General features: G+C 44.4%; 1 protein-coding gene across 14 annotated transcripts in view; it reads right to left on the bottom strand.

The window, feature by feature from the left end:
* Positions 1-18076, bottom strand: part of RBFOX2 (RNA binding fox-1 homolog 2) — a 282729-nt gene that overhangs the window by 6892 nt on the left and 257761 nt on the right. For 10 of the 14 annotated variants that reach the window (XM_039230419.1, XM_039230425.1, XM_039230420.1 and 7 more), the window contains 7 exons: positions 17915-17975; positions 14800-14853; positions 14587-14679; positions 13354-13498; positions 9555-9594; positions 847-935; positions 362-434 (listed from right to left, as the gene is read on the bottom strand). In XM_039230419.1, coding sequence (XP_039086350.1) covers positions 362-434; positions 847-935; positions 9555-9594; positions 13354-13498; positions 14587-14679; positions 14800-14853; positions 17915-17975 — 555 coding nt within the window. The remainder of the gene's footprint in view (positions 1-361; positions 435-846; positions 936-9554; positions 9595-13353; positions 13499-14586; positions 14680-14799; positions 14854-17914; positions 17976-18076) is intronic. The other 4 variants (XM_039230421.1, XM_039230422.1, XM_039230423.1 and 1 more) reach the window with 3 other exon arrangements.

The following is an 18076-nucleotide window of genomic DNA, read 5'->3' as shown; positions in this document are numbered from 1 at the left end:
GGTCTCTTCGGACATCTCTGCTGAGACCTGGCAGTTAAACAAAGCCACAGGCATGCAGCCAACACCTGAGCCAACATAAACCATCGATCGGTTCCCTTCTTTCTCTCCCAAGTGACGCCATCACCCAGGGCAGATGGTCACTACTCAGTCCTTCCTGCTGCCCGTAACCAGGGCAAGGGGCTCACACTACGACACATAGATCAAGAAGGGGATATGAAATTTCCAGATAGCCTTCTGTGGCTTCAACACTTTGGCAATCGAAGACGGGCTGAACTGATTACCTCTCTAGAGCTTCTGACAGCTCAGGTAAAAGTTAAAAGGAGCAAAGTGGTTAAAAAGAGAAGGTATGCATAATACTCACCACAGCGCCAACTCCATAGCTAGCGGCAGGGGCCAGGGCATGGTAGGGGTCGGCTGTGTACACCCTGCCGTAACTGGAGAGAAGACAGACAATCAGGGAGAGCAAGAAAAGGCCATGACCTAAAAGAATTAGAGCGCTTCCTGTGCTAAAGACCAGCGAGTAACTCGGTCTTGGGATGTCATTAGGGAACGGGCAGAAAGGACGCCTGTCCATTTCTACTCCCAAATGCAGTAACTCTGAAAAGAAGTTTAACTTCTATCAAATGGAAAAGAAAGGAGGTGGGGATGGGAGAGAGGGAGGCTGTAGTCAAAGGCAAAGACAGATGAGAGTGAGCAGGAGGGGGCGGAGCACAGGGCACGAGGCAGTCCTCGGGCATCCTGCGCCCAGGGTGGCCCGAGTGGCATTACGGAAACGGTGAGGAGGAAGGCGGTGCGGCACCTGGGCGGCCCAGGGCTCTCGGCCCCCCAGGTCCCCCTCCCGCTTACCCGTCGCTATAAGCTGCAGCGGCGGCGGCGGCAGCTGTGGCCGCGGTCGCGGTAGCGGGCTGTGCATATCTGTAGGCTGCGTATCCACCCTACAGGAGAGAAGAGAACTGACTTTACAGATACCTCTCCCCCGACGGACGGACCAACACACACCCACCCACACGCAGACGTACACGCACAATGACACAGGGACAGACGCAAACACGGACACACACGTGGGAGGAGAATGTTTCAAACTGCATCAGTCTGCATGTTATCATTCCCCTGGCACGAAAGTAAGCTCCACCCAACGCAGGGATCTGCTTTCCAATTTGGGACAGGAACGAGTGAACTAGGTCAGCAGGACCTGTTCTCCGATTTAAGCAACGAAGACAGGATCTCAGATCTGTCTGTCTTACTTCATGGTCTTTGCCGGACCTTCCAACACGGCAAATATTTGTAGGAAGTTGGGAGTACGCTATCTGACTGGTGGGAATGTAAATTTCTACGTGTTAACTTCAGACTGACTGACTGCTAAGAGATGATAGGATGTCACAGAAAGGTCCTCTCTGGTGCTATGCTCCATCAGGACTAGACTGTCAAGAGGCTAAGATAACCAGCAACGCTTAGTAGGAAAAACCAGTGTAGATCAGGGGTTGGCAAACTTCAGGCTGTGAGCCGCTGCAGCCTGCCACCTGTTCCTGAAAGCAGGGGTGAAGGGACCATCCGGCCTCCAAAGCCAAAAATATTTGCCACTTGGCCCTTCACAGAAAAGGTCTGCCGGCCCTGAGCTGCATTTAGGACTCGGGCAAATGAGATGACAAATGGCTGAGGGGCCTGCCGTTCAACGAGATCAGGCAGCCTTCCCCCCACGGCCCAAGCATTTACCTGCCATTTATTTTCCTCTCCTAGAAGATTCGGAGAGCCTCACACCCCGTCTCACAGCCGCTCTGAAGCCCTTCTTCCGATGGCTCCAACTATCCGCTCGGTCCTAGAGACTTTCAAACTCTTGCATCCTGTTACTTCCTTTCAGTTTAGGGGAACCACATACTCCAAAGGGGACCCTATGTACTCCCGGGAAGTATTTCACAGATAATCACAGCAACAGGTGCTATTTAAAAAGTGGCAAGCCCTACTCTTTCCTCTTCTGGGATCCATCTATTTCCCCTGCACCTAATTCAGGTGTAAATTCTTAGGACTATTTCCGCCTCTCAAACTATGTCCAGTGGCACGCTTTCGCTACGTGAACACACTGCATTACGGAGGAATTTTTACACTTGACGTCGTCAGCAGTGGCTTCGAACGTCTCTCTCTAGCTGGATTACAGTGGTTATGTGTTGTTTCTCTTTGTTCAAGTGAAATCACTCAGAAAAGTAAACGTTTCTTTCTCTGTTACAAATTCTTCCACAGATATTCGGAGAACTAAGAAGATGCTAATTAATATTACCAAACACTGGAAATGACATGGTAATGGGCAGAAACAAGACAGAAGGCACCCTCGAGGGGCTACCTGTGATCAACATGTTCGCTCTGAAATCCAGCCAGGTCTGTGGGAACAGGGAGGCCAGACTGATTGGGGCAAAACTGTACATCCGGGCTGTAACGTACACACCACTGTAGCTGTAACTACAGTTAGATCTACGTATACTTAACCCATGCTATAGATAAAGTGTCTCTTTACCTGACTGTATCTATGGCTGGCTGGCTAGGTCTTTTTTTTTTTTTTTTAAACTTCTAGAGAGCGGTAACCAAACTTCTAAAGAGCTTTGTTAGCCAAAGCCAACAAGCTAACCATTATAGTTGAAATTTCAAGCTTTAAATGAACCTTAAAGGCTCAGTTTTTCATTATAGCCACAGACGGTTCCATTGGTTTAGAATTAAACTTTGCTAGAGCGAGGTCTACACCAGGGCCGTCTTCAGTGAAACTTCTGTGAGCCAGGAGAGGGTGGTAAACAGGCATCAGGTAGTTTGTGTCTTTTGTATTCTTTCAGACACCGAAATAATCTTTAAAAATTTAAAAAGTCAAGGTGATAAAAGCAGTGAAAGCCCAATTTGTGTTCACCCAAGTAAAACATTGAAAAATGGAAGTTCTGTACCACAGGGCAGAATGTACATTCCCATTGAGGGATTCCGAGGCTCAGTACTGAGCTGACTCTGAAAGTCTCTGTAAAGTCGGAGACACAGGAGAGTCCACCAGATCATCGCTCTGAGCGGGGGCGCACTAATTCTGGAGAAAGAGGTTCTGAATGAAGTTACTGAGAGAACCACTTCCCCTCCTGTTCCTCAGCCTGCAAGAAGCCCTCAGAGCCTCACTGGTCCTGGCGGTAATGTTAGATCAGACCATGGGAAAGAAGATTCCTTCCAAACCAGAAGGAAATGGAGAGAATCTATCTGCAGTGATTTCCTTCTATTGTAACTCAACTGGGACTTTGGAGTTTGAATGATGAGGTTCTTTGCTATTTACATTCAGGAAAACAGGGCGGGAGTACAAATGTTTTATTGACAAGAAAATGCTTGAGAAGAATATCAGTATTAAGAAAAACTACATTAGTGGTTTGTTTTTTAAGTTGATAATATTTCAACACGACTACTCTCCTAATTACTTTATAATGGTGTTGCAGAGAGGCCCTTTAAAGGGGGGAGCTATGTTTAGGATGGGAAGGTATAAGCTAATTTGGTAATTCATCAGTGACTACCCCAAAATTAGGAAACTTAAATGGCATTATCATGGATTTACTTCTCTTGGATGTAGTCATACTCCAAAGCATTTCCGCTGCTGCTTTGAACAAAATATATCAACAACTGGAAGACAAAGAAAATTCGGATGTTATCTATTTCTACTCCAATTTTGGAGCGCATAAAGTGTCCGCGCTGAGAATTCGTTTTCTCGATTTTCGCTTCTACCAGCAAGTCTGTGGTCTTTTGTAGAACATGAGACCAAAGTGCAGTTTGAAACACTGAGGTTTTCAGTACGGTTTCTTAAGTTTTTCAGAAAGAACGAGGGCGGGGAAGGGGGGGGTAGGAGACAGGGTTCAGGCGTGGGCGGGGGGCAGGGGGAGGGATATGGCGCCACATTTATTAATCACATTAAAAACTAAGCATGCCAACATCTGGAGCTAAAACAACCAGCAAAATCACCACGTTCAGACTCGTATTGGCTAACTCTATCTATCCCAGCATTCTCTTGGGACAGCGGTTTGCCCTACGCTCTACCACAAGCTCGGTGAAGTACACAGCCTCAATTACTAGAGCGTGCAGCCACAACAACCTGCTATTACGGAAACAGTCAGTCACCACTTGAGTTAACATTCCAGACCCTAACGACGGGCCCACCCCAGCCCAAAGAAATAGTCAAGGTCGCCCGCCCTAGCCCTGGCCCACACCACGATGTTAATAATTATAACAAGCAGTAACCCATCTGTTATGTCAGAGAAGGGAACAGAGACTCCACTGAGAGGTTTAGAGTGGGGATGCTAACATGTCTTCAGCTGACTGCACAAACAAACAAACCGAAAAAGGGGGGAAAAAAAAGAGGAGAAATAATTCATTTGGAGATATGAAGTCATGAAATAGCTGATGTGTATTGCTTTTAACCATGCACTGATGCAAAACTGAAGCAACCATTAATAAAAATTAAAAAGGACATATGTATTTACACACAATCAGACCTGTTGGATCTGAAGCAGTTTGCAGACTCTATCTGTGTGTGATTTGAAATAAAACAAAAAATGGGGATTAGCATGGCCACAGCACACCCTAATGTAGGAGGGTACCCAGGGACTGCTTCTGTGAACCCTGAGAGCTGGATACATTCAGCATGGCTGAGCCTGATCCAAATATACTCATGCCCCGTTTCAAGAGTCACTTTCTTATTCCTCTATAGTTCATTACGAAGGACTCTGGAGTGTTCCCAATGGGGGTGGCCCGACGCTAGCTACATTGTTCCCCTATTCACCTTTCCTGACCCTGACCGCATGGTCCAGTCCTGACCCGCAGCACCTGCCGGCCCTCGGTCACCACCCATCCGCTCTGACCCGGTGTTCTTCTGCCAGAGCACCTGCGCTGGAACGTTCTAGCTTTCCACATGTCCGTGAGACATCCCTGCCTTCGACTTCCAGCTCTTTCCCGGGACAATGCGGTTACCTTTAAGATCCTTCTGATGCTCATGTCTCAGCTCACCAGGGTTCACCATCACCTGCTAGGGATTCTCTACTCCACTCTGAATCGGTTTTAGCATTTAAGTAACTTTATAATGTTGCCCACTGGCCCCAGGCCTCTCCAGCACAGTTCTGTTCTAACCAGGACAAAATGGAAGGGCTCTGCGTACCCTCCCTCCTGTATCTGCGTTATCTGTTAGAGGAGGATCTCACACTGGCAGACGTTCCCCTTGCCTTGGTTTTAACCTAGCCATTAATTTTATTATACTTTTGTTTTAGATTTACGTGAAAACAGGACTCTGGTGAGCATGTGATGTCAAGACACCTTCTTTCTACCAGGAGGATGGTGACGTTTATGTGACACTGAGGAGAAGAGTGTGTGAGGGCTGTGGTCCTTGCATGCGGTGCACAGATTTACTGGGTGAGGGGAAAGGCGGGCCTGGTGCTGAAAATCACTACAGGGAGCAGGGACCTATCAAACGAGCTTGGGTGGACCCGCTGTGCCTCTGGGGATTGCTTCCTGTGTCTCTTACATGATTCTGACCCCTCCGCACTCCAGCCAGAGACACTGTGTAGCTGGGCCCTGCGGGGGGGGGGGGGGAAGGAGGGGGCAGGAGGCGTGTCTTCTGCGCCCCAGACAATACTGCACCTCTGACCGAGTGTAGCATAGACATAAGTGCTAAACACTTACAATAATGGTAATCCTGTTGTTGTTTTTGATGGAGACCTAGATCTACTTTGGAAAGTAGATACGAAAAGGTTTTAATGACAGGTACTTAAATTTTATCATTACTTAAAACTGGGGTTAAGGCAAGAAATGGCTGTGGTCAGCTTCTTATCTTCCACGTTATCACTTCAACGGCAGATGAGAGATGATCTTTAACGAATCAAACCTCTCAAGCCCTCCGCCCTTTCACACCTCCCCAAGTTCATGTCCCAAATCCTGTCGGGAGGCCACATGAGGAGACCAAGGGATTCCTGATGGGTGGCCTGCGGTTCTCTTTCCCCGACATCCAGCTATCAGCAGACCTAATGGTGAATGATTATCCAAATGAACTCACTGACCTTGTTTCAAGGTGAAAGGGAGGAGGGCAAGGGGGCTACATGTGTCAGTTTTACAGCCCCAACAGGTCTGGATGTTTAGGCAACATGGAAATGAGGCTAACAGCACAGTCCCGTTACTCCTGCGGTCTCACCCCGGGGCCCAATCTGGGACTCCGGAGTCCTGGGTGGGCAGACTTCCTCCTCCCTTTCCTCACATCCTTCGCAGTGGAACCTGGCCCCCGCTGCTACGATCTCCAAGTATAAAAGACCAGCTTAAACACCATGGATACATGTGACTGACGAACTAAAAGAGGCGGCAGTGATGGGTGAGTGCAGAGCCCGTGCCTGGTGTGGACAGCGGTGGTGGGACGGGGGCACCGAATTTTGGAGGCGGTGCCGGCACATCTGGGACTTGACTGTGCGCTGCTGGGGTAGCAGGGCTTAGATCACACGCTCACAAGTCTTGGTTGTCCAAAAAAGCCTCTGTTCCCATCTCTAACGTGGAGCTGGAATGGTTAGTATAATTCAATTTTTTCACTGCAATCCACAATCTGATTGGTCGGCAGGTCACACTGGCACTCCTACCTGAGGTATTTTAGCGCTAATGATTGGTTCCTGTAAGACTATTCTATAACAGAACACAGGAAGAGCAGTTCAAAAAACACAGCTGTGGAAGGAAAACAATCATACAAAAAAGCCCGCCAAGGGGCCCACCAGCCTTTTCTTTCCTTTGGATGCAAGCATGCTTTTCACAGGCTAAGAATCAGGAGCCGTTTTGTGAGCCCTTTAAAACGTGAATTCGGGGTGAGCTATGCCTTTTCTACTGGTCGAGGGAAAGAGGGGTGGGGAGGACACCTGATCTGTCGGCTAAGCTCAGCCCTTCCCGTGCTTTCCACGAACTGCGGCCACAGTCGCTAGATCGTTCTCTGGCCAGGAGTGTGCCACAAAAGAAACAGAAGGGAAGCAAATGGCTAGCAGGGATCACGGACCAACAACAGAACAGGGAGAGAGGTAAAAAGGAAAAAAAAAATCTCCACCACGAACAGCCTCAACTAGTATAACGTAAAACAAAGCCAGCAGCTTACGTTCTTTCCTCCTGATGTTTCTACAAGCTCTGGCTCAGTGCACGTATCATACTGGACCAAGTCTCAGTCTTCCTGTCGCTAATGTGTATCTCTGAGGAAACAACAACTCAGTGCATAGGGACAGATTTCCACAGCGGGGGGAGTGTGTAGAGAGGAGCAGAAAAATACAAGGTAAAACATGGGTGTGTGTGTGTGTGTGTGTGATTTAGAAAAAGCATCCCTTGCTCCCTCACATGTGGAAGAGGGAATCTAACGTTTTCAAAGTGATAGTTGTATCAGACTTCATTCAACAGTTACCTCCTAACAAATTCTTGCTTTTCGTTAGTGGGGTCGGATAACTAGTGACCACCTCTTCCCTCCAAGTGACTGCTTTAAGATAGGAGCGAAGAAATGACAGTAACATTATGATTAATCCTTTTTGTTAACAAGGCGCCACTGGTCAAACAAGTAGTTCAGCGAGGTCACTGAATTGCTTGTTTAGTTTCATAAGGTGACTTGGTTAGTAGATTTAAAAAAAAAATGTCAAGGGTATTTTCTAAACAAAAGTGCAGAAAAGTCATCTCTCTCTTAATAAAATCATATATTGTGACCTAAGGATACGAGAGAACTATAAACAAATATTTGGTTGGTTCACTGAAACAAGATGGAAGTAGGCAATCTTACTAAGGTAGAAATAAGCCATACTTTAAAAACCCCCAAATAAAAGATATTAGAGGGAAAAAAAACCCACTTTGACTTAAGAAAAGAATTCCAGTGGAAAAGTGTGCTCTAACAGACCAGATTTCAGGAAAACAATTTAAATAACATAAAGATGAGTTTCATGAGAACATGGATACTAATGCATATGGGAAAATGTATGTGCTAAGATCGTATGTAAATATGTCTATTTAGAAAAGTGTCATCTGGTATAAAAGTAGGAATATTTCCCCAACCCTCATTTTACTGTGAGCACAGGAAAAGAGGGATCTTTCATTACTTCTTGAAAACCAGCTGAGGAAAGACGTGGATTTTAATTAAAGCACAGATTACGAAATATGAATCAGTTTGGTGCTTGGTGATAGAAATAATTGATGTAATCTGGGCAAGTCACACTCTTTAAGTAATAGACCTATGAAGTGAGAGGGCTGGACCAAACCATGGCCGAGATCCCTTTCGGTCTGTTACACTGAGGCAAACTTTGAAGGTCTGCTCTGCACAGGACAGGTGTGTCCAGTCACCTCCTTACTTCCCTGCAACACACGGAGCCCCGAAGTACATTCTGAAAAGTGCACCGAAGTCTTCTGATTGCCAGAGAGTCTCTAGCAGAAATCTGTGGCAAACAGTTCACTGGGAAGGTACCTTTATTGATTTGGGGACGTAAGGGTGGCATTTCCAGACAATTTTAACCTATGCCCAAGGAATAATTTCACACTGACAAGTTTTTCTTAACAAATGGTGTCTTAATGATTTGGGTGGTTAGACTGGGCTTGCATTCAGAAACAGATTGTTTGGAGAGGTCCTAATAAAAAACTTCAAAACTCCAAAGTTTTTGACTCTTTGTCCGTTAGTTCACTTTGTCCAAGTTTTATATGTGACAGACCAATCATGGAACTTTCGCTGTAACAAGACAGTTTCCATAACGGATAATAATAATGATGACGTTAACATTGCTGGTAGAATCAACAGATCCTGTAGGATGGTAAAATGTTTGTAAGAAGAGTCTAGGTTGCCAATTATGCCACTCATTTCCCTCTAGATGGCTCTTAAGAAAAGAGACCCACCAGCTGTGGACCTTTCGACGGAGAGAGACGCTGTGAGTACTGAGTGTTTGGTTTCCTCTCATTACCACCCGCTTTTCACTGGCATTAGCTCCTTACCTCCCTCTCACGGGATAGATAAGGCTCTCTCAAAATAGGAAAATAGGAAAACACACAGTTCTGAAAGCTTACGGCCGGCTACGTAAATCAAAGCTCCAATGATCTAAAGAGGGATGTGGAATGAGAAGAAAAGCGGAAAAGAGAGAGAGTCGGTTTCAGCTAATATAACTAGCCTGTTATTTATGTATGCACATGACACGACAGTATTAAGAGACTTTAAACCTGCTGATCATCTCGCAAATCAATCACAGAACATCTGTGGGTATAGGGAAGGGAAAAGAATATGTCCAGTAGACTGACCCTGGCAATGATCAGGAAACCCAAAGGCTTAGTTTTTGCACCCAGGGGCAAGCGCAGTGGCAGAGAAGCATGCTTGCATTCTTAAATATATAAATATATATATATATATATCCACAAGGAAAAAGAAAATAAAAATCAAATAAATTATATGTAAAAAACCAAAAAAAAATCAAAACAAAACAACAGAAAAAAAAAACAAACCAAACCAAACCAAACCAAAGAAACAGAAAAAAAAAGGCTGGCTTGTCAGGGAATGGGGTCGAGAAGGCCCCGGCGTGTGTACTTACATAGAGGTCAGCACCGTAAAATCCGTCCTGGTAAACCACACTGCAGAAAATCCACACAAAAACAAAAACAAAAAAACAAAAGAACAGAAACACATTCCGGTTATTGAGGACGGCAGCATGCACATGCGCTCTACACAGGCAGGTGATGTATGAATACGTGACCGGGGTGGGGGGTCGGGGGCCGGGGGGTGGGAGAGGGGTGCAGAGAGTCCGTGAGAGGCACGTGCACGGGCACACGCACGCCGTGCAGCTCCAGGACATGCGAGGCAGGAGGGGAGCACGCCACTCGAATGCACACCTGAATGCTTGGTAATTCAAGGATTAAAATGATAAAAAGCATTCCCAGAGGGCCTGGCAAAACTATGGGGACTACGCTGGATTAGAGGACTACGCTGGATTAGAAACATCAACTTTTCATAACTGGAGTATTTTTTTTTTTTTTAAAGCTTGCCCTTGGAGGAAGTTTTCTTTAAAGAGTTTCAAAATGATTGGGTTTGTCTGTGTGTGTGTGTTGGGGAGGGCAGGGAGAGACAGGGAGAAAGGGGGTCTAATGTGAAAAAACTGAACCCAAAGAATCCCACTGGGGGGGGGGGGCTGTACACAGAGAACGTTCCAAAATGGTGTTTAACGTTTTGTTTTCAGTTTCCTAGAAGTATGTACGTTTTTCCTGATATCCATACATCACCTGCTTTTTACCCTGCACATTAGACATGCAGTAAGATTTGGCTGATCACACGAGCATGCAAAGTATTATTATTCAGCATTTTAAGAACCAATGCAACACCTCAGAAAAACAAGTCAATCAATTCTGACCAAAGTAAACAGAGAAATGTAATTAAAAAAAAAACACAACCAAAAATACCCACAATGCATTGCTTTCACAAGCAGAGATAATGAGCTAAAGGTTAAGGTGATTGGTCCAAGGTCCGAGAATTGAAAGGTGCAGTGGGGATCCCAGATAGTAACAATATAATCCAGAGCGGGAAGGAGTAACTGCAAGATTTTAAGGGCTCTTTTTTGACCATAAGAATATTCATGGAACTCTGCAAAATTTAATTGATAACTGACGTTCTGGGCATGACCAAGGATCATCCTGTTTTACTTAAAAGGATAAAATGGAGAATAGTAGCTGATTATATAAATATAAAAACTCAGGAAATTAATTTTTATCAAACAAAATACATGAATTTTTTTTTTAAGTCCTGGGCAACACTAAACTATTATAATCATAGATTTCAAACCTTTTGAGGTATTTTTGTGCATACAGACTTTCCCCAAGACATTACTTTGGGACTGAAAGACATGGAACGGAAGTAGAGACAAAAGATAAGACTTTCTTCTTCACATGTGTTAAATCAAGATTCGGATATTTTAAATGAGAAGATCTGTTTATTGTTAATTCAAGTAAGCATAACTTGGAAATTTTCACCACTACCTTCTCTGTTGTAATAAACTAGTCAGTAGGTCTTTCAATCATAGTTTTAACTTGAATATGAAATAATATATATATATTTTTTGCAGGTGGCTGGAAAGTTTCTGAATTCTACTCATTATGATGACATTTTGTTGGGTTGACAGAGCAGTATGGTCACACTCTGCAATGCCCCAAACATGCTGGGCCTTCATATTACAAAACAGGCAAATTAAATTCCTCTGTGATGCTCATTTAGCTAAGTCCTATCCGGTTTCATTGTCTCCAACTGGAGTTAAAGTTATATATTAGAAAATAATGTGCCTCTCACCTGCATTTTACTAAAAAAGGACACTTGCTCATAACGAGAAGGCTGACTGAAGGGAAAGCACTGAGGCCAAGTGGTGATTAATTAACCTTCAACTGTTTCAGGAGAGGATACTGGCAAAGATTACAAACATCTCTTTGATATGGAACAGTGGTGGCATTAAAAGCAGTAATAAAGTTTACCCTAAGTTACGTCCTTCACTGGGAATATTTACCTAAATTCTAGAAGAATTCTAATATTCCCTGTATCCAATGCCACAAGGAGGCTAGAACACAATGATTAAGGATGAAAATTAGTTTACTAAGCTGAAAAGCAATTTTAGGCCATTCCCCATAAAATACTGGACTTATTCCTTGCCATCTTCCATGTAAACCGGTGGTTTAGTTAATAAAAAAGAAAACATGGGAAATCAGTGTTCAATGTAATGCACGGAGACTGGTATGATTAGACATAAAGATAAAGTATCTTTGAGCAAACGTCATCCTGACACAGACTTGGCAGAGAGTGGGTTCTCAGGTTTGGCCAATATAGTGAAATGAGCTACAGAGACTAGAACGAATCCAACCGTTTGATAAAGTAAACTCGGGAACGGTACAAAATAAAGAAGTCCCATGTTTCTGGCGGGTGGTATCTCTGTCAACTCTCTTGGACTGAAACGGAAGACGCTTCGTGACCAATTTTCCTGGCGGGCAGGACTTCCAAAAGGTCTGTTTTTAGGTTTTACTTGGGTAGTTCCTGATGAGGTAATGCTGCATCTTTATTCACGTCTTTAAAGAGATGTCAGAGGTTGAAGGTCAAAGGTCAAGTTGAGAGAAGAAAGAATAAAATTAAAAGCAAGTGATGGCAGAGGATGGAGATGATGGAATGCATGGGATTTAAACATCTACAGACTGCAAACAAAATTTTACTTCTAAAGCAGTTCCCTTCCAGCGCCTCCTGGAGCCTGTCCGTTCCAACATGCACACGTGTCTAATAAAAATGCTTTAAATCTGTGCACTGGAGGACCCCTAATGGCGTGTCCATTTGGTCTGTGAGCGAATGCTGAGTTAGCAGACCTCCAAGCCCATTGTGCCGTCAGAAAAGGACCTACAGAGGAGGCTCTTTCCCTCCGTGTTTTAACTAAGTAGCAATGAATAGGGCTCCTCTGCGGCTAGGTTTACTCCTCGGAGAGAATATGGAAAAAAACCTGTCAGAGGCAGAGAAAAGATGAAGAACACAAATGTCACATCTTTGAAGAAAGAAAAGTCCTTGGTACAACTAACTTCGAGAAGTCCACTCCTTATAAAAATAGACATTTGCGGCTGACACCGAGAAACACCTGGAGACGAAGGCTGCCATCGTCTCTCCTTCTCCCCCATTCGATAGCCAAGGATTTAGTTGTTGCTATGGAATCATTCCACTGCATGAGACACCCTCCAGACAAAAATCCAAGGGTGAGGGGCGCTCAGCTACATCAGCTGTTTTACCATCATTAGAAGCCAACTGGAGTTTAATTCTTCCTACTTCTCCCTTTCTCCCTGGATTCAATTGGACTTGGTGCATCTTTGAATTAACCTCTTTTAATCCGTCTCCTACAAAGAAAGCAAATCCATTGTGGGTAACTAGTTCTGCTGTTCACCACCCAGGCAGTGAAACCAAAAGGGAGGGCGATGTGGTAGCCTTGGCCCCCACGCAGGGTGGTGATGAGGGGGTGCACGCAGCAGGTGCGGTCTCGTGCTACGATCTGGAGCTCCTATTTTGGTTCTCTGCAGGAGTGTTAATCCACATTCGTGCGATGCTGAGTGAACTCCATGCCAACACACTGCTAGTAAACACAAGACAGTTCTGGCTGCTGTCTTAAGCCGGGAGGGCTTAAGGTGGCCAAAATGAAGATTTATATATAATGGATCGGTATTTGGTTACATTCTGACGATGGTACATTTTGGCTCTTGCCATCTAATCCATTAATTTGCAAATAGTCATAGAATCTCTACAACGTGGCACGGCAACGTCCCAGAAGGTGTGAGAGGGCCACGGTATTCTTTTCTGTCCAGTTGCTTATTTTGGAGTCTAATGCTTACCCTGGATAGGCGGGAATGGCTGTTGGAGGTACCGCTCGGACTGCCCCATATACCGTCCGCCCTCTGCCCCTCAGATGGGCTCCTCTGAACGCGGCCGCCGTGGTGGCTGCAGTCGGGTAAGGGAAGCCAGGAACTAAAGGGAGACCCAAAATATGACAGGAGCGTCAACTTGCATTCAACAGCAGGGGTACAATCACAACTGCCTTTGAACCGATTGCAGCAAAGTTTAAAAGACATGTTCCAGATCTTTCTGGAGAGAGAAATGGAGAGACCCAACATGCCAAAGCTAATGAATCCATGCTCTCTCTGTTCATCACCAATCCTGAGCGAGTGTACTCTGCTCCCTCCCGGCCCTGGCATTACATTGTAAGCTGGTGAGAAACAGGCGGAGAAGCTCCAAGAACCAGTGCCGTAATGAGAGACGAGACTTTTCACTCTGGGGGGCAGTTTAAATCGACTGATATAAAATCTTTAACTGGCCCATTGCTTGTCTTGTTTCCACACGTTATTACGTACATATGGTAATTCTTCCTGTAAGAGCAGTCTTTTGTGTTTGTAGTGGCGCCAACCTTCGGGGCACACAATAATCTTTAGACATTTCACCAGCCCACTTTATTCTTTAATCTAAAATGTTTTAATCCAGAAATATCAGGGGAGAAGGGAAACTGCCTGTAACCTTCAGGGAGGCAGACAGTTCCTAAAGGCCTATTTTAAATGTGCTGTCCTCCCGAAAGCACACACGGACACCTATTCCATGTTCACGGAACTCTTGCTCATCTCACCGTTTGCCAGAGGAAAATGGCTCAGGTCCAAAGGACTTCAGAGGTTTCAACCAAACTGAGAATAATCAGTAATAGTGGATGTGCTCCTAAGCAACGTTCTATCAGAGGGCCCAAAGCTGCCTCGCAGAGAACACGTATAACAAATTCCACAAATACCTATGTTTTCTTTTCTCTACTATCAAGTGCAGACTAAACTGTTCTTCACATGTCCTTACCCCCCCCTACCTTTCCCGAGTATTTATGTTCCAGGGCAATCTTAATATCTGGTCAGAAAGATTCCAACACAGGTGAAGCAAGGCTGGGGCGCTGTGATGGCACTGAACTCTCAAGAATGCCTGCCTCCTTTCCAGTTATATATTATACTTGCGTGGGTGATGGGGGGAAGACTAGCACACATCGCTCTTTACTCACAACAGTCAAAATCCACGCCAGGCCAACATAGGCTACTTACTGATTAAAGGAATGTAAGTGTTAATACCCCCTCTTCCTGATAGGGGCACTGCTGCGTCATTGCCTAAGGACACGTCTGCTTGAAAGCTGGATGCTGAGTGCATTGAAAAAAAATTAAGAAAGGCAAAAAGGTTACAAGGGAATAGTAAGTCGAAAAGCAACATGTGATTTTACAGTAAAATAGCACGAATGAAAAAAATCAACATAGTACTACCTGCATATAACTCAGGGCCATATACAGCTCCAACTACGGGGCTTAATTTCCAACCTGAAATGGAAAGAGGGGAGTGAGCATTGAAGACTATGTGAGGAACACAGTGAAACGGACTGATCGGTGCATGTGGAAGCGGGCTTCAGACACCGCTGCATTTACTTTTACCTGTTACTGTCTTCTCTGGAGAATGCCAGCTGGGGGGTTAAGTGAGAAGGTCAGGACACTTCCATACTGCGGTATTTTTCTGGGTAAAGTTTATTTATTTTGAGAAAGACAGCGTGAGTGGGGGGAGGGGCAGAAAGAGGGAGAGTGAGAATCCCAAGTAGGCTCCGTGCTGTTCAGCACAGAGCCTGATAGGGGGCTTGAACTCACAAAACCACGAGATCATGACCTGAGCCGAAACCAAGAGTCAGATGCCCAAATGAAAGAGCCACCCAGGCGCCCCCATACCTGAGTATATTTAAGGAGGACCAGCACATGAAGGAATAATGAGGGGCTGGGGTGGGAAGGTGTAGGGACAAAGTGCGGGGAAAGGAAAATTGGGAGGGAAGTTGAAAGATGGAGAGAGAGTGAGAGAAGGAAAAACAAAAGTAAATTCTGAGGTCTGATACAGTCTCTCTCACAGAACTGCCACTCTACTCTGTAATTCAAATTTGAATTCACATTTGAGCTGATCTTTGACTCCCTGTTCAATTTTACCACATTGATGGAAATCTGGGTAAGCTGAAATTCCATTTCTTTGGGATTACCTATTAAGATTCCGTTGCAGTTAACCTCAGCCAGTCAACAAGAAGAGGCATACAGTAATAAAATTCAAGGTACATCCCCAACTTCATGCATCTCTTGGGATTTTCATTTGTAATAAACACACTTAAGTTAATCAGTTGTTTTAACAAATGGATCCTAGATGGCTGCTGAACATTAGCTTAAACAATTATAAACTTGAAGTATTCCCAGACATTAGGTTTGATGTCAATTTTATTTCTTCATTCCCCTTTTTTATATTATAGAAATGTAGCTGGTGTTAAAAAAGAAAACAGTATTGCTGCCCACTGATAGTTAAAGAGTACATAGAATCCCATATGAAAACTTTAATCAATGGACATTTATTGATTTTTACACATAAATAAGCAAACATGCGCCACTATTTTTCTGAAAGACGAGAGGCAGTACTTAGGAGAAAACCCATTCATTCTGAACTGATCCAATCTATTATTTTACGTGCTCATAGTTTGGTGAGGTCTCTTCATTATTCTACATAAAAACTGGGCAAATATCTGGGTTCAAATCCTACTGGTGTTGTAAGAACACAAATGCTCTCCAATGTGAGACAAATCAAGTGATTCAAACGGATATAAACTACACCGCTGGCTGAGAACTCACCAGAAGGCATGGAGCACTCTTATCAGAGGCTCTAACCACAAGCAGCTGCAGGGCTCTAAAGCTTGGCTCCGTTAGGCGTGAATATTAATTTAGAATAATGTTCAAAAAATGACTCTTCTTCTTTCCTACCAATGACACTATTACTTAAGCACTCCGGTACGTAACAGTACACATCTTAACAATGGTATATAATGGCATGCTGTCAATAATACTTTGGATATGCTTTAGTTCAGAACAATCTGCAAGGTGGTTTTGACCTTCAGAAAACCCAAAGGGAGAGGGAAGACAGGTGCAACATCTGGGACGCCAGTAAGTACTGTACTTCTCTGGGCTTAATTTCCTAAGTAATAAACTAAGAAGGTTGGGTTAGATGACTTCTACAGAGCCTTCAGCTGCTTCGATTCTGTGACTGCCAATGAATAGTGATGAAAACACAATCAGCTTAAAAAAAAATTGGCCCATGGACATAGAGTAAAACGAAGAGTCAAACCAGAAGTAGAATTTCTATCTTCTGAATTCCAGTTAGTAACTCTTTCTACCACACCATTTTCCCTGAATGTAAAGAAAATCTGACATACTTTGCCTGTCCTTCCTCATTTGCTGACACTGGGTTATTATCAAAATTGCAGAAATTTCTGTTTTTGTGATGGCAGTGAAAAAATATCAAGAGGTAAAGGGGGAGGTGGTGGTATCACATGATGTACCATTGATAAAATGTGTAGGGAAGATATAAAGGAGGCTGATAAATGCAAATTATGCGGATGTGTACCATCTGCTTGAAAAGCTGCGCTAAATCTATCGATTGAAGACATCATGGAACAGACTAAGGTACTTCTCCTTGATTTAAGACATCACCAGCACATACTATCATACTCTGGCAGTAGATTCAAACTTTCAAAAAAGCAGTGGAGAACACCCCACTTGATTCTAGATAAAATTTTATGAAGAACCCCAAAGTACACAACAGAAAATGAGAAACTGCCGGAAGTCTCAAGACCCAACTCATTGGTCTCCTTCCCACTCCCCCCCACCCCCATGTGGCCCTGTGAACACCGCTGGCAAGACTTAGATTCAAATTCAAGTTCCAGCTCATTTAGATGCTGTGAATCCAGATTAAACTGACAAGTGATGGAAGGGTTCTTCTTTGTTGGGCAAAATATTCAGTGTTTCCTTCTCAATGAGGAACATTTAGGAAACCCACTATGTAACATGGAGTCATGGGACAGAAAATAGAAAACACGCACACACCCATGGGCACGGGCGTGCACCATGGGATTTATCTCCAGAGTGTTACCTTTAAAAGGAGAGCAAGGGGTCAAGAATTATGCCACTTACACTCAGGAGCGGGCAGGGATCAGTAGGAAAAGTGAGCGCTGGTGGGCGCCGATCACGGACAAGCCTAACACCACAAACAACCACAGCAGCTAAAGATGAGGGGGCCTTAGTGGGACCCCCCCACTGGGTTAACAGGTCACCTCAAACGATGTGTTCACACTGAGTGTCAGATGAACTCTACTGAGACCATTACAGCTTCATGACTTAAAAACTGAGCTTAATTCTAAGAGGCTAATTTGTAAAAACAAACCATTCTCCTAGGTAAAGAGAACACTTCGATGTCAATTAAACAAACTGCCTTAAGACTGAAATGGAGATTCTCTGATGAGTATAGAAGGGTCCTATATTAATACAGGAATAAATGACATCCTTCTGAAGATGCGGTGTAATCTCTTACCATTTGCATATGGTGTGACCATCTTCTTATTGGTCATTACGCGCGCTGTAGCATTATTCACCTAAAAATGCAAAGGAGGAAGAAGGGGTAGGGAGAGAGGAGACCACGTTAGGGAACACAGAGTCGCTCATCCAGTAACAGAGCACTCAGTTTAATCAAATG

This window comes from Hyaena hyaena, unplaced genomic scaffold (genome assembly GCF_003009895.1).
Source record: "Hyaena hyaena isolate Hyena2069 unplaced genomic scaffold, ASM300989v1 scaffold_46, whole genome shotgun sequence".
NCBI lineage: Eukaryota > Metazoa > Chordata > Mammalia > Carnivora > Hyaenidae > Hyaena > Hyaena hyaena.
The sequence above is the reverse complement of the archived record's forward strand: the minus strand, read 5'-3'. Positions and strand labels throughout refer to the sequence as shown.